This window comes from Dipodomys merriami, unplaced genomic scaffold, assembly GCF_024711535.1.
Source record: "Dipodomys merriami isolate MVZ:Mamm:240054 unplaced genomic scaffold, mDipMer1.0.p SCAF_62, whole genome shotgun sequence".
Classification (NCBI taxonomy): Eukaryota; Metazoa; Chordata; class Mammalia; order Rodentia; family Heteromyidae; genus Dipodomys; species Dipodomys merriami.
Window position 1 is genome coordinate 6521291 of NW_027206202.1, and position 23687 is coordinate 6544977.

The 23687-nt window shown below is 42.2% G+C and overlaps 1 protein-coding gene across 2 annotated transcripts in view; it reads left to right on the forward strand.

Annotated features, from left to right (window-relative positions):
- Dnah3 (dynein axonemal heavy chain 3) overlaps positions 1-23687 on the forward strand; it is a 216447-nt gene that overhangs the window by 40471 nt on the left and 152289 nt on the right. For both annotated transcript variants that reach the window (XM_070004375.1, XM_070004374.1), the window contains exons 14-18: positions 11767-11951; positions 13174-13297; positions 20205-20358; positions 21072-21216; positions 23221-23432. In XM_070004375.1, coding sequence (XP_069860476.1) covers positions 11767-11951; positions 13174-13297; positions 20205-20358; positions 21072-21216; positions 23221-23432 — 820 coding nt within the window. The remainder of the gene's footprint in view (positions 1-11766; positions 11952-13173; positions 13298-20204; positions 20359-21071; positions 21217-23220; positions 23433-23687) is intronic.

Consider the following 23687-nt stretch of genomic DNA (forward strand, 5'->3'; position numbering starts at 1 on the left):
AAGGAAAAGGAGACTGGTGTGTTATTAAGTGGCACACCGATCTAGTTTTATTACTTTATTTCATGTTGGTTTTGGTAGTGGTCCTTGGGCTTGAACTCAGCTCATGGAGGCTGTCCTTGAGCTTTTGTGCTCAAGGCTAGCACTCTACCATTTCAGCCACAGCTCCACTTCCAGCTTTTTTAGTAGTATTGGAGATAAGAGTCTCAGAGACTTTCCTGCCTGAGCTGGCTTTAAACCGAGATCTTCAGATCTCAGCCTCTTGAGTAGTGAGGATTACAGATGTGAGCCCACCTAGTTTATTTTAATATTAAAAGTCTACACTTTCCACCACCATGCTCAGCTTTCTCACTGAGTCAAAGAGTAAGCTTTATAGATTTGGAGCCAGAAAAGTTGATTTTGAGCCCCAAACCTCCCATTGACCAACTCTGTGAACCTTGGCTCTACCTCTTGGATCCTCAGTTTGTCTATAGTAAAAAGGACAATAAAAGGTTGTTTTTTTTTTTTTTGTCGGCCGTGGGGCTTGAACTCTGGGCCTGGGCGCTGTCCCTCAGCTCTTCAGCTCAAGGCGAGCACTCTACCACTTGAGCTACAGCGCCACTTCCCAATAAAAGGTTTTGAGCATTCACACAACTAGGTACTTTCTTTCAAAAGTTTGAGCCATCCATCTTTCCCTCTTAAACAGCAGCCCATTTGTTCCTGCCTTTCAAATCAAAGCAATGTGGTATTTTACCTGGTTAGTGCATCCAGAGCGTGTGTGTGTGTGTGTGTGTGTGTGTGTGTGTGTGTGTGTGTGTGTGTGTGTGTGTGTGTGTGTGTGTGTGTGTGTGTGTGTGTGTGTGTGTGTGTGTGTGTGTGTGTGTGTGTAAGTCGTGGTGCCTGAACTCTGGGCCTGGGTGCTGTCCCTCACTCTTCAGCTCAAGGCTAGCGCTCTACCACTCGAGCCACAGCGCCACTTCCAGCGTTCTCTGCTTATGTGGTGCTGAGGAATCGAACCTAGGGCCTCATGCAAGCACTCTCTCACTGAGCCACCTTCCCAGACCATTGTGCATCCATTTTGTTTTGTCAGTCATAGGGCTTGAACTCTGGGCCTAGGTACTTGTGCATCCATTTTTTTTTTTTTTTTGGTCCGGTCATGGGGCCTGAACTCTGGGCCTGGGCGCTGTCCCTCAGCTCTTCAGCTCAAGGCTAGCACTCTACCATTTGAGCCACAGCGCCACTTCCGGGCTTTTTTCTTATGTGGTGCTGAGGAATCGAGCCCAGGGCCTCGAACATGCAAGGCAAGTGCTCTACCACTGAGCCACCTTCCCAGCCCCTCCATTTTTATTTTTTAAAAAAGCAAAAAAAGAAAACCAACAACAAAAAAACCCCTTTAGTCTGTTTTGTAAAACTGGCACATATTAGATGATGCATAGTAGGGGGGTTCATCATGACATTTCCACACATGCAGGCAGAGTGCTTTCATCATATTCACCTCCTCTATTTGTCTTTCTTATTCTCTACCTCTAGCCTGCTTTTCCCTTCTCCATCTCCTTAGTAATCTCCCTTTTACTTTCATGACATGGGGGAAAAAAAACATGTGGCATTGTCTTTTTGGAACTGATTTATTTTACTTAGTGCAATGATGTCTAATTCCATCGATTTTCTAGCAAATGACATTACACTCTTGTTTTGTTGTTGTTTTTGTTGTTGGATTTGTGTGTGTGCTAGGACTGGGGCTTGAACTCAGGGACCGGACACTGCTCAAGGCAAAACTAGTTCTCTACCACTTATTCCACAGCTCCACTTCCAGCTTTTTGCTGGTTAATTGAAGATAAGAGTTTCAGACTTTCCTATCCATGCTGACTTCAAACCTTGATCCTTAGATCTCAGCGTCCTGAGTAGCTAGGATTACAGGCATGAGCCCAAAGCACCTGGTATGACTTCACTCTTTTTGATGGCAGAGTAAAACTCCACTGTGTATATCTACTACATTTTCTTCATACATCTATTGATAGGCATCTAGACTAATTCCATAAATTTGAGTATTGTGAATAGTGCCATGATCAGCATGGCTATACATATATTTCTATAGTAAGCTGACTTTTGATTCTTCTGAGTATATCCTAGCTGGATCATGTAAGAATTCTACTTTTGGGCTGGGAAGGTGGCTCAGTGGTAGAGCGCTTGCCTTGCATGCCTGAGGCCCTGGGTTCGATTCCTCAGCACCACATAAGCAAAAAGAAAAAAGCCAGAAGTGGCGCTGTGGCTCAAGTGGTAGAGCGCTAGCTTGAGCTGAATAGCTGAGGGACAGCGCCCAGGCCCAGAGTTCAGGCCCCACGACTGGACCCCCCCCCAAAAAAAAAGAATTCTATTTTTAACTTTTTGAGGATTTTCATACTGATCTCCATAGCACTTAGATAAGTTTACATTTCTATGGGCATGACTAAAAGTGTTTTCACCTCTTCCTCCTTGTTCTCACCAGTTTTTATTATTTGTTTTCTCATGATAGACATTTTTACTGGGGTGAGGTATAATCTCAATGTGTTCCTTCCTTTGCTTTCTTTCTTTCTTTCTTTCTTTCTTTCTTTCTTTCTTTCTTTCTTTCTTTCTTTCTTTCTTTCTTTCTTTCTTTCTTTCTTTTTCTTTCTTTCTTTCTTTCTGCCTGTCTGTCTGTCTTTCTTTCTGTCTTCCTTCCTTCCTTCCTTCCTTCCTTTCTTTCTTTCTTTCTTTCTTTCTTTCTTTCTTTCTTTCTTTCTTTCTTTCTTTCTTTCTTTTCTTTCTCTCTTTCCTCATCCTTCTCCCCCTTCTCCTTTTTCTTTCACCTTCACCTTCCTCTTCTCCTTCTTCTTTGGAATTACTGGGACTTGAATGCAAGGCCTCATTCTCTCACTGGCTTGCTTGCCCAACTGACCTTCTACCACTTTCACTTGGCTTTGTTCTAATTACTTAGAAATAGACTCTGGAGGATTTTTCTGCCAAAATTGGCTTCAAAACTCCAGATCTTAGCTTCATGAGTAGCCTTATGACTTGAGCCATTGGTGCCTAGCTATTACTGTAGTTTTGACTTGTATTTCTTTTTTTTTTTTTTTTTTTTTTTTTTAATTTTTTTTATTGTAGAGATACTATACAGAGGGTTACAGTTACATGAGTGAGGTAATGAGTACACTTCCACTTCCTCTTGAACATTGTTACCCCCTCCATTGTTTTCCCCCTACCATCCCCTCCCTCCCTCCCTTCCCCAAGGTTCTTTTTTTTTTTTTTTTTTATCGTGATTAAGTGATTACTTAATTTCCAGAAATTCACAGTATTGTGGAATAATGATGCTCATTTAAAGTCACAAGTTCATTCTAACTTTCCTGGAGCAAATTGTCTATCACAGTCTGTAATATATAACGGTGCTCATATGTTATATACCATATATGTGATCAGCAGCATGGGGATATTTAGTAGTGGTTCAACCAGATGAGTGGGAGTTCTTTGTTTCTTAAGTCCTGTTAGTTTTGTCATATCACCTAACCTTTTGGATTCATCATCCACTTATCAGGGAGACCATGTACTGTTTGTCTCTTCGTTCTTGGCTTACCTCGCTCAACATGATTCCTTCTAGCTCCATCCATTTCCCTGCAAATGCCATTATTTTGTCATTTCTAATGGCTGCATAATATTCCATTGTGTATAGATACCACAATTTTTGGATCCATTCATCTGTGGTGGGGCATCTAGGTTGTTTCCATATCCTAGCTATTGCGAACAGTGCTGCAATAAACATGGAGGTGCACGTGTCCTTGTATATTGGTTCCTGTTGTTCAGGGTAGATGCCTAGAAGTGGTATGACTGGGTCGTAAGGGAGGTCAATCTTTAGCTTTCTAAGGACCCTCCAGACTGCTTTCCAAAGTGGTTGTATGAGTGTACATTCCCACCAGCAGTGTAATAGCGTTCCTCGTTCTCCACATCCCCTCCAGCATTTGTCGTTGGCTGATTTGTGGATGTGGGACATTCTGACTGGGGTAAGGTGGTATCTCAGGGTTGTCTTTATTTGCATTTCCTTCACCACCAGGGATGATGAACATTTCCTCATGTGTTTCTTTGCCATTTTTATTTCTTCATTTGAGAAGTCCCTCTTTAGTTCCCTTGCCCATTTAGTAATTGGTGTGTTGGGTTTGGGAGGGATTAGTTTCTTGAGTTCCCTGTATATACAGGATGTTAACCCCTTGTCTGATATATTGCTGGTAAATATTTTTTCCCAATTAGTTGGTTGTCTTTCTAGCTTGGTTGCGATAGCTTTATCTGTGCAGAAGCTTTTTATTTTAAGGTAGTCCCATTTGTCGAGTCTCTCTCCAATTTGTTGTGACCCTGGGACTCTGTTCAGGAAGTTCCTTCCTGTGCCTATTAGTTCAAGTGTCTCTCCTACTCTGTCCTGCAGTAGTTTCAGAGATTCAGGTTTAATGTTAAGGTCTTTAATCCATTTTGAGTTGATGTTGGTGCATGGTGATAGGCTGGGGTCCACTTTTAGTTTTCTGCATGTGGCTGCCCAGTTTTCCCAGCACCAACGGTTGAAGAGGCTGTGTTTCTTCCATTGTATGTCTTTGGCTCCTTTGTCGAATATCAGCTGGCTGTAGGCCTGTGGATTTATTTCTGGATCTTCTATTCTGTTCCATTGGTCTTCGGGTCTGTTTTTGTGCCAGTACCATGCTGTCTTTGTTATTATAGCTCTGTAGTAGAGTTTGAAGTTCGGCATGGATAGCCCTCCCATATTGTCTTTATCCCCTAGAATTGTTTTGGCTATTCTAGGTCTTTTGTTGTTCCATATGAATTTTTGGACTGTTTTCTGTATTTCAGTGATGTACGTCATTGGGATTTTAATAGGAATTGCATTGAATTTGTATATTAGTTTTGGAAGTATTACCATCTTTACTATATTAAGTCGGCCTATCCAGGAGCATGGGAGGTCTTTCCATTTCCTAGTGTCTTCTGCAATTTCTTTCTTTAACTTTTTATAGTTCTCATTAAATAGTTCTTTTACATCTTTGGTTAGGTTAATTCCTAAATATTTTATTTTTCGGGAGGTTATTGTGAATGGGGTTGCTCCCTTTATTTCCCTCTCTTCCTGTACATTATCTGTGTATAGGAAGGCAACTGATTTTTGTGGGTTTATTTTGTATCCTGCTATTTTGCCGAAGTGATTTATGATTTCTAAGAGTTTGGGGATGGAGTTTTTGGGATCGTGGAGGTATAGTATCATGTCGTCTGCAAAAAGGGATAGTTTAACTTCTTCTTTTCCTATGAGGATCCCTTTAATGTCTTTTTCTTGCCTTATTGCCCTGGCTAAGGGTTCTAGGACTATATTGAAGAGGAGTGGAGACAGTGGGCATCCTTGCCTTGTTCCTGATTTTAGGAGAATTGGTTGTAGCTTTTCCCCATTAAGTATAATATTGGCTATTGGTCTGTCATAAATGGCTTTTATTGTTTTTAGAAATGTTCCTTCTATTCCTATTTTCTCCAGAGCTTTTAGCATGAATGAATGTTGAATTTTGTCAAAGGCCTTTTCTGCATCTGTAGCGATAATCATGTGATTCTTGACCTTGGCTCTGTTGATATGTTGGATTACATTTATTGACTTACGTATGTTAAACCATCCCTGTGTCTCTGGGATGAAGCCTACCTGGTCATAGTGAATTATTTTTTTTATGTGTTTCTGGATTCTGTTAGCTAGAATCTTGTTAAGGATCTTTGCATCTGTGTTCATCAAGGAGATTGGCCTGTAATTCTCCTTTTTGGTTGGGTCTTTGCCTGGTTTGGGGATGAGTGTGATATTGGCTTCGTAGAATGAGTTTGGGATAGCTCCTTCCTTCTCTGTTTCTCTGAAGAGCTTGAGGAGTATGGGTATTAGTTCTTGTTTAAAGGTCTTATAGAATTCTGCTGTGAATCCATCTGGTCCTGGGCTTTTTTTTGTTGGAAGACTTTTGATAGCTTCCTGTATCTCATTATAGGATATTGGCTTATTTAATTGGTTAACTTCTTCTTTGCTCAGTTTGGGCAACTTGTATTTCTCTAAAAATGCATCCATTTCTGCCCGATTTTCTTCCTTTAGAGAGTATAGCTTTTGAAAGTAGTCTGTTAGAATTGTTTGGATATCTTGGGTACGTGTGGTGATGTTTCCCGTGGCATCCCTAATCCTATTAATATGGGTTTCCTCTCTTCTTTTTTTAATTAATCTAGCCAATGGGCCATCAATTTTGTTTATTTTTTCAAAGAACCAGCTTTTTGTTTGGTTTATTTTGGTTATGGTTTTCTGATTTTCTAATTGGTTAATCTCTGCTTTTAATTTGGTTATCTGGCTTCTTCTAGTAGCTTTAGGTTCCATTTTTTCCTGTTTTTCTAGCTGTTTTAATTGCAACATGAGATTATTTACTTGGTCTGTCTCCATTCTCTTGATGTGGGCACTGAGGGCAATAAATTTGCCCCTCAGGACTGCTTTTGCTGTGTCCCACAAGTTTCTTTGTGAGGTGTTTTCATTTTCATTGAGTTGTAGGAAATGCTTTATTTCTTCTCTGATCTCTTCTGTTATCCAGGCATTGTTAAGGAGTGTGCTGTTCAATTTCCATGTATTGGAGAAATTTCTGCTGTATGCTTTGTTATTGAGAGCTAGCTTGATTCCACTGTGGTCAGATAGGATACAGGGGATTATGTCGATCCCTTTGTATTTGCTTAAGTTCCTTGCATGAACTATGATATGGTCTATTTTGGAGAAAGTTCCATGAGCTGCTGAGAAGAATGTGTACTGTGTTGTTTTAGGGTGAAATACTCGGTAGATGTCAGTTAATTCCGCTTGCAGTATGGCCTCTCTTAATTCGGTAGCTTCTTTGCCAATCCTCTGGTTGGTAGACCTGTCCTTTGGTGAGAGTGGTGTGTTAAAGTCTCCTAGTATTATCGTATTGGGATCTATTTTATTCTGTAAGTTTGAGAGCATTTGTTTGACATATCTGGGTGCACCAATATTTGGGGCATATAAGTTGATGATGGTTATATCCTCCTCTTGGATTGTTCCCTTTATTAATATGTAGTGTCCGTCCTTGTCTTTCTGTACTGATTTTAATGAAAAGTTTATTTTGTCAGATATCAGGATAGCTACACCTGCTTTCTTACTGGGGGCGTTTGATTGGTAGATCCTTTTCCACCCCTTCACTCTGAGTTTGTTTGTATGTTTGGCTGAGAGGTGGGTCTCCTGAAGGCAACAGATGGATGGGTCTTGTTTTCTTATCCAGTCCTCAGTTCGTTTTCTTTTAATTGGCGAATTCAGCCCATTTATATTAAGAGAAAGTATAGAGAGATGCATTGTTGTCCCTGCCATTCCGTTTTCCTAAGTTTTTCTTTTTTCCTTTCCTCCTGTGCTTGCTCAGTTAGATTTTGAGTAATGCCTGTTTGGGGCAGGCCCCAGTTCCTGGCTGCTTTCTTCAGGTTGTGTCCCCCCTCTTAGAATTCTTTGTAATGCTGGCTTAATGTTTATGAATTCATTTAGTTTTTCTTTGCTATTAAAAGTTTTCAGTTCTCCATCAAATGTGAATGCTAGCTTTGCCGGGTAGATCAGTCTGGGTTGGCAGTTATTGGCTCTCAGGGCTCGTATGGTGCTTTCCCAGGCTTTTCTTGCATTCATTGTTTGTGTGGAGAGATCTGCAGTAATTCTTATTTTTTTCCCATTGTAGTATAGCTCCTTCTTCATTTTTGCTGCATGCAGGATTGTTTCCTTATTATTCAGATCTATCATTTTTACTATAATGTGTCTAGAAGTGTTTCTCCTGGGGTCTTGCTTGTTGGGTGTTCGATAAGCTTTTGTGATGTAGTTAAGATGGTCGTTTTTGAGGTGGGGAAAATTTTCATTGATTATCTTGTTAAATAGGTGTTGCATTCCCTTGCTCTGGAATTCCTCACCTTCGTCCACTCCAATTATGCGAAGGTTAAATTTTTTAGCATTATCTGCTTGCTCTTGAATATCCCTTTGGTTTAATTTGAGTAATTTTTCCATATCTGTCACTTTTTGGTCCAGTTGGTGTATTCTGTCTTCTGTATCTGACACTCGACCTTCCATTTCATTCACTCTGTTGACAGTGGCTTCTATTGTGGTTTGCATGGAGGAAATGGATCCCTTTATGGATTCAATGTTGGTTCTCAGAGTACTGATCTCACCTCTCAATGAGGTATGCATTACCTCTAATTTGGCGTTTATCTCACTTCTTATTGAGGTTTGTGCAGCTTCTATTTTTGCATGCATCTCTTGTTTGATACCCTGTATCTCTTTGGATAGTTCATCCTTGTGCTCTTTCAATTTCTGATAAATTTCTCGCTTTATTTCTTGAGTCATTGCCTCCAGCAACCCTTGGAAGTAGCCTTTGTCTTCCATTCCTGCTTTGCTCCCACTGGGGCTCTCCCCTGTGTGGCTGCTGGCTTTTGGGGTGAGCTTGCTGTCCTGGGTGGTAGTAAACCTTGTGATTTTTCTCTGTGATTTTCGCATGGAGGTTCAGGAGACTGCTCTTCAATTTTGTTTTGGTGTGTCTGTCTTTGCTTGGTTGCTGATTCTGTATTGGTAGAGAGAGTCTGTGCCTGATCTGGGTTCTGTTGGGAGCCTATTTCCAGCTGCTATTCTGACTTACTTAGGATTCTCAGCTCTCTGCTGTAGATTGCTGACAGTTCCCGCCTTTGGAAGGGTTGAGCAGCCTAGACTGCTTGTGTTTGCTCCTACGGGTGCTCTTGTGAAGAACAGATGCTCTGGATGCACTCTCCCAAATGCTGGAGTCTGCTATGGGCTCCTGATGTGTTTTTGTTTATTTGTTTTGGGCTGGTTGTGGGCTTGAACTCTAGGTTTGGGTGCTGTCCCTCAGCTTTTTCAGCTCAAGGCTGGCACCCTACCGTTTGAGCCACAGCACCACTTCTGACCCTTTTTGCTTTTGTGATGCTGAGGAATCAGATGCAGGGCCTCATACATCCAAGACTATCACTCTATTGCTGAGCCGCCTTAACAGTCTGAGCTCCTGCTTACTATCAGGTGCTGGCAGCCTGTGTTGCCCAATTCCCAGTCTAGGGTATATGGGTGGAGTTTTGGTGGGGTTTGGGCTTCTCTTGTCCTGGGCCTCCAGGTCTTTTGTTGTCACAGGCGTGCTTCCCGGGGGAGTGTTGTTTCCTGGTTTTCTCCCCTCTGTTGAGGCGTATGCTCAGCTTTTTACTTCAATTGGGAGGAGTTGGTTGTGTTGTTCAGGCGCCGGATCCCCGGGCTTGGTTCCGGCCCCAGCCTGGAGCGCGCTTGTTAGGCCTGTGCTGATGTGTATACCCCCTAGGTTATACAGCCTGGGGGACACAGTTCAAATTTCTTCTACTGTTGGTAGTCTTGACCCAGGGGCGCTGTTCCTGGCTTGGGCATTTAAGCTCCCTTCCAGGGGTGCTCTTGCTCTAGCCTGGCCAGCTGAGTGTGCTCCACGGGCTGGTGGAGCTCTCAAACAGTTCCCAGTTTTAGTGGGTCCTGTGGTCCGGGTGCTGGGGTAGGGAGTCTAGGTCAGGGTCTGGGGATTCCCTCCAGCTCTGGTCTCCCTTGAGGGATACACTTCCCCTGTGGGGTACTCACCCTGGAGCTGGTTGTTTCTGTGTGGTGTAGGTCGTCAGTTGTTGCAATCCGGGCTGGGTTGGGCGGTGGTGGCTCTGTGTGATTCTTTTCTGTCTCTGCCTCTGTCGAAGCTGTTGGGTCAAGAGTGTCCACGCTCAGGCAGCTTCTTCTCGGTACCTCTGGGGCCCAAGTGACCCCGCCGGGTTGTTGCGATCGTGATCGGGCGGGCGGGTGGTCTGCAGACAGGACCCTTTGTCGCGCCGAGCCGCTTTGGCGGGATGGAACCTCTCTGCTCAGGTGGAGAGTGCTGGATCGTTGCGATCGCGATCAGGCGGGCCGGGTGGTCTGCCGCAGGTCCTTTTGTCACTCTGCTGATGCCGAGCGGCTTTGGCGGGATGGAGCCTCTCTGCTCGGGTGGAGAGTGAGGGGTGGGGGTGGGATCCTCGTGGAGACTCCCGGCTGGTAGGTTTCTCTGTTCCTGGCGATCTGCTGTTCTGCAAACCAGTACCTGATGTTCTGAAAGTGGCCCCCTGTGTCTCTGCTGTTTCTCTGGGGCTCCCACAGCCCCCGCCGGGCCGGCTGGCCGGCGGCTTGGCGCGCTGCCGCGCGGCCAGTAAAGGTTGGGGGAGGGGTCTTCGCTTTTCTCTGTTTTGAAATTCTTTTCCTCTTTCTTTTTTGTTATTCTCCGCCTCTGGTTTTTCTCTGAGTGTTCGTCTTTTTATTGTTGTCGGTCTCTTGGGGAGATTAAGCGTTGGAACTCGAACTCTCTTTTTGGTTGGAGAGAGCTGTGGCGTTTCCCTACTGCCCCGTCGCCATCTTCACACGTTTTCCGACTTGTATTTCTTATAGCTAAGATTATTAGGGAACAATAGTAATATTGGCTACTTGTACAACACTAATAATATTGGCTATTTGTACTTCTTTATTTGAAAATTGCTCATTTGCCCATTTATTATTAGACTATTTGTTCTTTTAATATTTAATTGAGTTCTTTTTATCCTGGATATTAATCTACTGCTGAATTACTTTCTGACAAGGACTTTCCTCCCATTCTATAGCTGTTTCTTTATACTGGTGATTGTTTCCTCTGGTGTACAAAGGTTTTTATTAATTTGATTAATTTTATTAATTTGAGTTGTCTATTGTTGCTATTATTTCCTGAGTTTTAGTCAGAAAGCAATTGCCTAGTCTAGATCTTCAAGTGTTTCCCCTATGTTCTTCTGTAGCAGTTTCAAAATTTCAGGGCTTCCATTGAGATTTTTGATTCACTTTGAGTTGACTTTTTGTACAAAGTGAGGGAAGGGCTCTAATCTCAGACTTCTAAATGTTGATATCCAGTTGTTCCAACATCACTTATTAAAGAGGCTTTGCTCCAATATATGTTTTTGGTACCTGTGTCATGAGTCAGACGAATGTTCCTACTTGGGCTTATTTCTGGATATTCTTCTCTGTGTGTCTGGTTTTATGTAAATAGCATGGCATTTGATTACTATGGCTCTTGTAGTATATTTTGAGATATTGTGAATATACTTGCAGTTATTGTGATACCACAACGTTACTCTTCCTTAATCTCTTTAATATAAGTGAAAATATGGTCCACACACTCAATTTAGGAATTTCTGAGCATGCAGAAATCCTAGGTTGGTGGTTAGACTTCAATTTTGTGACTGAGTTCTAAAGTTTCTTTCTGCCTTTATAAGTAGTGACTCTTAGCCAGATTCTGGTGATTCATGCAAGGTACTTAGGAGGCTGAGATTGGAGGATCAAAATTCAAAGCCAGTGCAACTACAAATTATTTGTTTCTCTAACATGTAAGATGAAGGGTTTGTGGTTGTGTTCTTATTGTTTTTGTTTGTGGTTATACTCCTGTTGTTCTTGTTGTTTGGGTCTAAATCTGAGGGCATGATTGATTGATTGATATAAAATTTTGAGGTTTAGAAAAGTCAATTAGCCAAAATTCAGATCTTGGCTGGACAACCACACCCCATGTTACTTTAAAGTTACTCAGACTTACTTTCTTCTCTTATCGAATGCAGATAATAATAGAACTACTTTTTGTAATTGAATTAAGTTTAATGCATATACATGGGACTTGACACCTAATAAAAACTTGTCAGATGAGACAAGAAAGTCATTTTAGATGATGATAATCATAATAGTGACTGTGTTAATGATGGCTATTTCCTTTTCTGTAGCATTTGTAATCAGTACAGCACTATTGCTGACAAAGTCAGCGAGATTCCTACCAACACTGGAGAACTAGTATCTCTCATTGAATACTTAAAGAAATCCAGTGATGTCACTGTGTTCAAACTCAGGAGACAGCTGAGAGATGCAAGTGATCGGCTAGAGTTTTTGATGGACTATGCAGACTTGCCCCGTAAGTCTAATACCATACATGCATATATAATATAAAAATGTTCTATATTTGTATTTGTAAGACTAATGGATCAGAGAGAGGAAGAATTCTACACTATTAGAAGAATTGCCGTTCAAGTGATCCCCACATATGCAATACCAATTTATATCCATCCACAGAAATTTGAATCGTAAGAAGTGAATTTTACTGGACAAGAGTTGGCCTCTAGTTTTTAGATGTGTGTCTTGACATCTTGTGTCTATTGTACCTAGAAAAGTCACATCCAAATATAGAAAAGTGGTAGAATCACTTCTAATCTTAAGCAAATTTTTTTGAAAATTATTTTTATTGTTCTTATAAAGGTGATGTACAGAGGGGCTACAGTTATGTAAGTCAGGTATAGTCCCTTTTGAAAGGTGACAGGACACTTTCTTTTATGCTTCTGAATATCTTAAAGGGAAAAACAAAAGGTCAAGACCACCTTAAAGCTTCAGGTTCTGAGGAAAAGAGTTGATATGCTTTCCATAAGCCAGTTTCCATCTGAAAATATTTGTGAGTTCCCTGGTGTTCACAGTATTGTGAGTTCACTGGTGGTCATAATGTGTGAGTTCCTTAGTGTTCACAAGGCGGGCTGCAGGGATGGGTTGACAGGGAGGAAAAGATAAGAATGAGTATAAAATGGTTTCCTAACCATCCACCCACTGACTCCCTTGGTACTTGATTATGTGTATACATGCTGGATTTCCTTACTGTGGTGTCTGACTCTTAAATTCCCAAGGAAACCCAGGGCATTATCATTGACCAGAGTTATAATGGAAATTGGTACTACTATTTTCATTAAACCAACCAAAAGGAAAACTGAGATTCAGATGAGGAACTGGAAGTCTGACCTAGGTTTCTGGCTCTGCTTAGACCTAGTTTGAGAAGCCAGTAAAACAGAGTGGTTCAAACACAGACTTTAAAGGTAATTCGACTTAGATTTGGGATTCTGCTCTGCTCTCTTCTGGCAGTATAACCATAACCACTTGGCTGAACTACTTTGCTCCCATTTGTAAAAATGAGGATGATAGATGGTATCTCCCTGCTAGCTGGCCCCTGATCAATAAACATTGGCTACCATTCATCCCTAAGGGGTCCAACCATCCACTGCCACCTACACTCACTTGTGTTGACCTCTTGTCCTACTGAATTAATTTTCTGCAAGTTGACCAGTGTTCTGGAGTAGACTGTGTGTCTTTTGCAGAAGAGGATATCAGATTGAACAGCACATTGTTCCTCTGGCCAGACCAGATTGAAGATATCTTTGACAACAGCCGAAACCTGCTCATGGCTAAGAGGGATCAGGCAGAGATGGACCTGATTAAAAGGTAAAGGAGAGTTTGGGGTTTGTTTGGAAACAGGGCTTCTTAATCATGCTGCAGATTCTTGACTAGAACCCCTACCCCCATCCTCTGAGCAATGAGTGGGCAAAGACTAAAGATAGTTGTTGATGCAGAAATTCCTTGTTTCCCCCTGAGGGATGTCTTCTTAAAGCTTGCTTCACTATATTGACCTTTTCTCAATGTCTTTCTTCCTGGCCTTGAATTACTGAAATTTGGCAAAGAAGATAGAAAAAGACAAAAATAGTGGCATGTAATAACAGCTTCCACAATAATAATAATAGAAGATCACAAATTTGTGACATATCAAGATAGGGAAAATAAAGACATAGTAGGGGGCTGAGCCAATGGTCTTGCTTTGCAGCTGGTATTGTGCAGAGCTATAATGTGTCTATAATCAATCAGTCTCATGATGACAGGCATATATTAAGGATTTTTACTCTGTACTATAATCTAGACATGTATGTGTTTGCTACATAAAGAGTTCAATACAGTGACATAGTAAATAAAAACAGACTGAAGGATTTGACAATGTTGAATGTAGGGGACCAAGTGCCATGGTATGATTAATGCGTGCGCGCGCGCGCGCGCGCACACACACACACACACACACACACACACACATCCATTCCAGCTTGTAATACTTTCATTATGAATTGCAAATTTCTATCAACTACATTATCTCCCACTGCCTAACTTCAGCTACCAAAATCCCTACAAATACTTATAAGAAAGGAAAAGGGTAGATAAAAGGGCTTCTGGCTGGGTACTGGTGGCTCTTACCTTTTAATCCTAACTACTCAGGAGACTGACATCTGAGGATCATAGTTCAAAGCCAGCCTGGGCAGGAGAGTCCCTCCAGTTAACCACCAGAAAACCAGAAGTGGCACTGCGGCTCAAAGTAGTAGAGCGCTAGCCTTGAGCAAAGTAAAAGCTCAGGGACAGTGCCAAGCTCCTGGGTTTAAGCCCTAGGATGGACAAAAAAAAAAGAAAAATGAAAAAAAGGGCTTTCTACAGTATATAGAATGAGAGTTTGAGCTGAAAGGTAAACTCATTTTGTTGGTATCTTGATCTGCTTCCCAGGGGGTATGAACAAATAGTGTATGTATTTTCTTTCCTACAGTACAGTCTTATAAGTGGATGCTGTCTCTAGAGCCCAGAGGTTATCTTGTGGATGGATTGATGAACTGGCTATGCTTTTCTTATTCTTTCTTCCCTTCTTCCCTTCTTCCTCCCTCGCTCCCTCCCTCCCTCCCTCCCTCTCCCTCTCCCTCTCCCTCTCCCTCTCTCTCTCTCTCTCTCTCTCTCTCTCTCTCTCTCTCTCTCTCTCTCTCTCTCTCTCTCTCTCTCTCTCTCTCTCTCTCTCTCTCTCTCTCTCTCTCTCTCATAATGGAGCTTGAACTCAGGGCCTGGATACTGTCCCTGAGCTCTTTTTTGCTCAAGGCTAGTGCTTTACCACTTTGAACCACAGCTCCACTTCCAGTTTTCTGGTAGTTCATTGGAGATAAGTCTTATGGACTGCCCAAGCTGGCTTTGAAACTCCATCCTCAGATCTCAGCCTCCTGAGTAGCTAGGATTACAGTTGTGAGCCACAAGTACCCGAGTTCTTCTTGTTTTTGTTTTTTGTCGGTCATGGGGCTTTAACTCTGAGCCTGAGCACTGTCCCTCAGCTCTTCAGCCCAATGCCTAGTGCTCTACCACTTGAGCTACAGCGCCACTTCCAGTTTTCTGGTAGTTTATTGGAGATAAGAGTTTCACAGCCTTTCCTGCCTGAGCTGGCTTTGAACCTCGATCCTCAGATCTCAGCCTCCCGAGTAGCTAGGATTACAGGCATGAGCCCCGGGCCCCTGGCTATACTCTACCTTCTTGAACCTCCAGTTTTTTGGTGGTTAGTTGGAGATGAGTGTCACAAACTTTCCTGCCTGGGCTGGCTTTGAATGGTGATCCTTAGATCTTCAGCCTCATGGGTAGCTAAGATTATAGGCATGAGCTACCAGTGCCCAACTATAATAATGTTCTTAATGTTATAAGGTATGCATTGAGTTTTATGACTGCATTCTCTCCCTCCTTCTTCCCTTCATTCCTCTCCCCACTTCCCTTTGACTTCACCCCCACTTTTCAAGAACCCATTTCCTGTTTGATTGGACTGTGAGTTCCTGGCTATGCTTTGTATAATGGAGCTAAAAGCACAAGGGCTTTCCTCATAGCCCCCACCAAATTCATGCACATATAGCTTCTTTTTTTCCTAACCAGAAAGTCAAAGGAGTTTTTGTTTTTGTTTAGTCAGTCATGGGGCTTGAACTCTGGGCCTGAGCACTGTCCCTCAGGTCTTCAGCTCAAGGCTAGTACTCTACCACTTGAGCTACAGTGCCACTTCCGGTTTTCTGGTGATTTATTGGAGATCAGAGTTTCATGGACTTTCCTGCCCTGGCTGGCTTTGAACCGCGATCCTCAAATCTCAGCCACCTGAGTAGCTAGGATTACAGGCGTGAGCCACCAGTGCCCGGCTTCAAAGGCGTTTTTATTAGTCAGGGAAGCAAGTTTTGTCACCCTTTTGAATCTCAGTTTGTCTCATCTGGAAAATGGGATAGCATTAGCACATACCTCATAGTGCTGAAGGATGGAATGAGCTGTGCTGAGCGCATATGGACTGTACAATAGCCATTCCCATACTGTAAGTTTCCTTCTCCCTTGGAAGAGTGACTTATGGGGCTGATAAATCCATAACCTCAGACCACTGTCACGAGAATATGCTGTTACAACATCACTATAAATGTAATAGGAGGCAGTAAGCGTTATTGAAGATTAGCCCTGGGGATGTAGAGCAGTTGCATTCACAGTGAGAAAAGAGTACTGGGTTTCTATTCCTTAGAGGCAATGCGGTGATTCTCTCTGGTTGGTCCCTGACCTCTTAGCAGCAAGAGGGAGCCATGCTAGAAGAATCAACAAGGCAGCCCTGAGCTCGGCCCTTTCTTTGGTGAACCATAGACATTCATCCTGTCCATCTTTTGTATTAATCTTACGTGAACAATTTATGAGGAGGGCTGAGCAATAGTCATGTATTCATCTGTCTTCAATGGAAATGATCTTGTTTCATCTCCAAGAAACCTGACCTTATTGTCTCAATTCACATTAACTTTCGGAATCAGTGCCATTTGTTTTTGATTAGCTGCCCTTATCTTACCCAGAATTCCACTCTCCTCCCACTCTGTGTCTGAGAGGTTGTACACACACACACACACACACACACACACACACACACACACACACACACACAGGCACACTGCCCACGCTGCACCTTCTGTTTTCCATATCTATTGGATCCAGATTGGACTGGTCCCAAAAGCAAGCCCTGGGATGGCTGGAGAGCAACTAGAAGGATTTCTCTCTCCTCCCTGCTTGGTCCTGGGGCTTTGGCAATAAGTAGCAGAACCCCTCTAGATGGCAATGCCTGCTCCTGAGTTCTTAGCCCTCAGCCCTAGGGGTCTTACCAGATTCCCTTCAAGGCTAGTATCTAGTTGCCTCCATTGTTTGTGCCTTTAATCCTACCCATATCCACCTCTCTAAGTAAGCCCTTCATCAAATATGTCTTTGAAAATCAGAGTGAATTTTTTTTTCCTGCCGGAATTGAGATTAATAGCAATCTTTACATTCCTCCATTATCCTTTCTTGACTCCAGGGGTTTCATAAGTACAGATCATTTACTTAATCTAATTTCCCAGAGTACTATTATGTGGAATATATATATGTATATATACACATATACACATCTATGGATATATCATGTATATATAAGTATATATATACATACATGTGTGTATGTATGTGTGTATATACTCATATATATCTCCATATGAAGGTACTTAGGGTATTACATTATCCTAAACTGATATAAGGAATTAAAAACATACCAAGCACCAGTGGTTCATGCATCTGAGAATCTCATTTCCAAGCCAGCCCAGGAAGGAAAAATGCATGAGGTTCTCTCCAATTGACCACACACACAAAAGCTGCAAGTGGAGCTGCAGCTCAAGTAGTAGAGTTCCAGCCTTGAGCAACCAGGGATAGTACCCAGATTCTGAGTTCAAGCCCCATGACACGAAAAAAAGGAAAAATAATAATTTTAGTATAATCATTGAATTTTTCCCTCTGGAAAAAGCTCATAATTTTAGCAGACATTTCTCTTTGTATGTGAGTATAGTATTTGGCGCTTCAAGAAGAATTTTGGCAGCCAGGGACCAGTGGTTCACACTTGAAATCCTCCTACTCAGGAGACAGAGATCAGAGGATCTTAGTTCAAAGCCAGCCCAAGATGTGACATCTTATCTCAACCATTAGTGCACATGTGATGGTGCCAACATGGATGGCTGAGATCCGGAACATCACAGTTTGAGGCCAGCCTGGGCAAAAAAGTTTATGAGATCCCCCATCTCAATAGAAAAGGCTGTGTGCTTGTCATTGTAGCTATGGTGGGAAGAATAAACAGAAAGATCAGAATCCAGGCCACACTCGGGGGAATAAAAGGAGACCCTATCTCAAAAACAACCAGAGCAAGAAGAGATATCTTTGGGGCATGAGCTATAGAGTACCTGTCTAGCAAGCAGAAAACCCTGAGTTCAGTACCACCAAAAAAAAGAGAGAAAGAAAGAAAAAAGAAAGAAAGAAGAAAGAGAGAGAAGGAAAGAAAGAAAGAAAAGAAATTTTATGATGTAAAAAGACATTCTGGAACCCTAACTATGCAGGTAACATGAGAATCAGCTTTGGGCCATCCTTCCCGTATTTGTCCATATCAGTGGTAGGTTCCATGTAATTTAAATGATGGAAATGCAATGGAAGACCCTAGGGCATCATGGAGAAAGAAGGGCCAATGGTTTCAGAGAGAACTCTGAGAATGCCTTTCATCAAGGCTTTAAAGACTTAGATCTAGCACAGTGCCTTGAATGTGGGTACAGTGCTTACTGTACCTTTTCTTTTCTCTTTTTGGAAAGTGGTACTGGGGATTGAACCCAGGGTCTCATGCTTGCTAGGCAGGTGCTCTAGCCTCTCAGCTATGCCTCCAGGACTTGTTCCTGTTGGTTATTTACAAAGTAGGGTCTTGTTTTATGTCTGGGGCCAATGTGGGCTGTAATCTTCCTGTTTGTGCTGTCTTATGTCTTTGGGATGACAGACATACTCCACTGTGCCCAGCCATTGTGCTTCTCCTGTAGCTGGTATGCGTTATTATACCCAGCCTCTGGTTGAGATGGAGTATCTCAAGCTTGTTTTTGCCCATGCTGGCCTTGAACAATAATCCTCTGATCTCTGCCTCCCAAGTAGCTTGAATCACCATGCCTGGCGCTCACTGTTTTGATGAGTGAACAAATTAAACTTTTTCCTATTAAGAATATTCTTTAAGGAAGTGGCGCTGTGGCTCAAGTGGTAGAGTGCTAGCCTTGAGCTGAAGAGCTGAGGGACAGCTTCCAGGCCCAGAGTTCAAGCCCCACGACCAAAAAAAAAGAATATTCTTTAAGATTAATGCCCACCGAATCTAAAATCACAACATATTAACAAAGCAAAAATAAAGTGGCATTCAGCAACAGCTAGTTTTATATATCCAAGACACAGAGGATTTAAGTGACATATTCAAGATAACTATTAAGTGGCAAACTGGACATGTGAACCAATCTGGCCTTGCTCCTATCCCCTATTCCCTATCTTTTTCTACCTAATTAGAAAAAAATACATTTAAAACCTACTTTGTTGATCATATGAATGAAGCGGTTAACCCCTGAAAGATCTCCCTTGTTGGCTCTAATGAAAGTGGCCCTCCACTGAGTAATTCATGAATCCCTCCACTCTGTTTTTTACTTCTTTTTTTTAAAATTTTATTTTATTTTATTTGTGAACAAACTGTACAGAGGGGTTACAATTACATGGGCAGGATAATGCGTACATTTCTTATCAAGCATTGCAGCCTCCTCCTTTGGTTTACCCTTCACATCCCTTCCCAGCCTCCCCCCTCCCCCCCAATCCCAATCCTTCTCCTTCCCCCCCCCACCACCAACGTTGTAAAGCTCGTTTGGGACATGACAACTTGTACTTCTCATTGTTTTTACTTCTTTAGAGCATTTATATGATAAATATCTCATTTTATCTTTATCCTATCTGTCGATTCATTCATCCATCATACATCTATCCATCTACTAATTCACTCATCCACATTTATTGTTTATGAGTTCCCCTGATTAAAATACAAGTTCTACAAGAAAGCTTACTTACAGACCTCATAAATAAACTTGTAATAACTAAGCAGTTTTAGAAAATCTTAGGCCCTCAATCATAAATATATAATAGCTGAATGAATAAACAATATATAGTCAGTACATACATATAAGAATATAAATATATACATATTATATATGTATGTATATATACATAAACAAGTACAGGAAAACAACTAGAAATATTTAAACATGACTTGGCGCACAGAAGCCCCATTTATGTAGGTGGGATTATATGAATAAGTGATTTTTTACATTTCATTCAATTAGTTAATTTTTGTGCAGATCCTAGGGCTCGAACTCAGGGCCTTGCTTTTTGCTTAAGGCTAGTGCTCTACCACTTGAGCCATAGCTCCATTGCTGGCTTTTTGGTGATTAATTGGAAATAAGAGTCTTGAGGACTTTCCTCCTAGGCTGACTTTAAACCATGATCCTCAGATTTTGGCCTCCTGAGTAGCTAAGGTTACAAGCATGAGCTGCCAGTCGCTAACTGCTTTTCATTTATTTTTAAAGAATAAGAGATAGAGACAGAGGTACTATAGGAGATCAGATTCTCTCCAGAATGAATAAGGTTGATATGTTGAACTAGCATAGGATGAACTGTCCAGATGTGACTGAGCTTTCTTTCCTTTCAGATGCTCAGAGTTTGAATCAAAACTTGAATCCTATGGCAAGGAACTGGACGGCTTTAGGAAGCGTGAAGTGATGACTACAGAAGAAATGAAGAACAATGTTGAAAAGCTTACTGAGCTTTCCAAGAACCTAGAGCATGCACTGGTGGAATTTGAGGTTTGGGTCTTGGATGGTTACCTAATTAATGACTTCACTGGGATAGCAATTATGATTCTTGGTTTTATGTTTTCCCAATGACACCTATCAGATGGGTAATGATTGATTGATTGGTTGATCATATTTTTCATTGGTACTTTCAACATCTGTTCACAGCATCCCTGCATTGCAACAGAGTTTTTGTAAGTTACTGAGTACCAAAAGAAGAAATTAAATTAGGGGAACTGCTTCTGTGTAGTGAGCACTTAGATGTTCCTTGATATATAAATGGCTTTCTGTGTAACATCTCATTTATTGCCTGGGGCAAATCTTTGAAGTTTGTTAAAGTTGGAGTACTAAAACTTGGAGACACTAAGTACCTTTCTCCAAAGTTCAGCTAGTAAGTTTTTAAGTCATGAAAGTTCTTATCTTTGAGGCAAATCCGTGTAAGAAAGGCTCATAATCATTTAAACAACCAAAGTACATATAAAGATTATGAAAATGGTGAGATTGGGAACAAAGATGGAGAAAGTAGTAAACTATCCTACAGTTCCATCAGCAAGGTCTGAGCTGCCATGGTTCTTGGAGGTAGCCAAAGGATCTTATTTTCCTCTCTCTATTACTCTCAAGATGAATGAGCATCTTTCTCCATTTGAGTTTTTTCAAAGGGATTTTGCTGTGGGGCTCAGGAGAACCTCTTAACCCAACAGACAGCCTCTTATTTTGCTCTACAGTTAATCAACAAGGAGGAAGAGCTGTTAGAAAAGGAAAAGAGTACCTTTCCTCTTCTTCAAACCTTGATGGCCCTCAAAGTACCATATGAGCAGCTGTGGGTGACAGCCTATGACTTCAGCTTGAAGTCCGAGGAGTGGATGAACGGTACATCATATTCTCATTCTGCTAGGGTGGAAGGGGGAGGGTTGGGGAATCTACTAGGCAGCCCTGAAATCAAGTTTGCTCTTCAGATTCTGGCTGGAATCTTCATCAGATTCTGACACTTAGGATTAAGATAGCCACATTTAGCCAGGGCCCCCGTGGCTCATGCCTGTAATCCTAGATACTCAGGAGGCTGAGATTTGAAGATCGTAGTTAAAAGTCAGCTGAGTAAGGACAGTTCATAAGACTTTTAACTACAAGTAACTACCAGAAGGGTGGAAGTGAAGCTGTGGCTCAAGTGGTAGAATGTCAGCCTGAAGCAAAAAAACAAAACTAAAAGACAGCTCCCAGGCCCTAAATTCAAGTCCTAGTACCAGCATACACACACACACACACACACACACACACACACACACACACACACACACACACACACACACACACACACACACACACACACACACACACCAGCCTTGAAGTGATAACAGAGAGAGGCAAGGATCAAAGAGCTAGACCTGATTCCAGGATAAAATCAAATCGATAAGCATCCATTGCTATGGAACAGGAATGACTGGAGAAACACATGGTGGGACAATGGAAGCTCTCAGTTCCTCTCTGGAGCTGCTTCAAGAAGGGACAGAGTGACAGAAGTATCTGAAAACTGCATCTCCTCTGGACTTGGGAGTTTATGGAGGCATTGTGAAGGTTATATCAGCAGCATTTAATGATGGCTCCAACCTGGTGGAAAGGGCGAAGAAGAATAGGAAAGGACCTACCATGACTTCCAGTTTAGTTGGGACTGTATTCTTTTTTATGTGTGGGTGCCAGTTGTAAGGCTTGAACTCAGGGCCTGGGTGCTGTTTCTGAACTATTTTTTGCTCAAGGCTGGCACTCTACTACTTGAGCCACAGCTCTACTTCTATCCTTTTGCCTGGACTGGCTTTGAAACACTATTTTCAGATCTTAGCTTCCTGAGTAGCTAGGATTACAGGCATGAGCCACCAGAATCTGACTCAGAGCAGTTATTTTTTTAAAAGGAGATGTCATTCTTTGCTTTTTAAATAACTTCAAATAAATAAAATAAGTTACTAAAATAGAGAACCCTCATATTTTCATCAATGCATATGCTCTCGTTGTATTTCATACTTCTGTGGAGCTCCTTTTAATAGTACTTAAAATCAATCTGAATACCAGGTACAGTGACTCACACCTGTAGCCCGAGTTGGTTGGGAACTAGATATCATGGGGATCATGGTTCAAGGCCAACCCAGGAAAAAAGTTTGCCAGCCCCATCTCAGCCAACATAAAGCTGAGTATAGTAGCGAGTACCTATCATTCCAGTTAGATGGGAAGCATAAATAGGAAGATCAGCCTAGGGAATGAATGGGCGATCCTCTTTGAAAAATAACAAAAGCAAAAATGGGCTGTTGGGGGGGGCACGGCTGCTGTGGTAGCCTAGAAAGTACAGATTCCTGAATTCAAAACTAGCACCCCCCAAAAAAGAAATCAATAACAATGTAACAACCAGGCAGGCACAGTATTTGTGTTATCTCATTCTATTTTCCAGTCACTCTTCCAGATATCCATTTCCATTTTATATCACAGGTGATATCCTTTTTTTTGGGGGGGGTTGTCCGGTCGTGGGGCCTGAACTCTGGGCCTGGGCGCTGTCCCTCAGCTCTTCAGCTCAAGGCTAGCGCTCTACCACTTGAGCCACAGTGCCACTTCCGGCTTTTTTTTTCTGCTTATGTGATGCTGAGGAATCGAACCCAGGCCCTCATGCATGCAAGGCAAGCACTCTACCACTGAGCCACCTTCCCAGCCCATCACAGGTGATATTCTTGAGGCTTAAGTGGAGTTGCAAACCTAGGATCAACCTTACTGCCTTTGCACATTCTGGTCTGTACAAATGGCACTATTCTCAGCGCACAGTATAAGGGTGCACATGACAAATAATGGATCTCATGGTCTGACCTTTCTTGCCTCACTCCATCTTTTCTATTTCAGGCCCCCTCTTTTTACTGAATGCGGAGCAAATTGCAGAGGAAATAGGAAATATGTGGAGGACAATCTACAAGTTAACCAAGACCTTGGCTGACGTGCCTGCACCCCGGCGCTTAGCAGAAAATGTCAAATTGAAGATTGAAAAATTCAAGCAGCATCTCCCTATCCTCAGCATTTCCTGCAACCCCGGAATGAAAGACCGCCACTGGCAACAGGTTCTTGTCATTGTTTGTGCCAGGCAGCCCAGCCCATTCATGCCAGGCTGGGGGATTCCCTGGGTTGGCAGGAGACATTATCAAGCCAAGCTCCTTTTTGCTGAGGGTCCAAGGGGCATAGTAACAGGCCTAATAGCCTTCTGGGTTTTGAGGTTTTGTGTGTGTGTGTGTGTGTGTGTGTGTGTGTGTGTGTGTGTGTGTGTGTGTGTGTGTGTGTGTGTGTGTGTGTGCACATGCGTGTGCACCATGATTTGA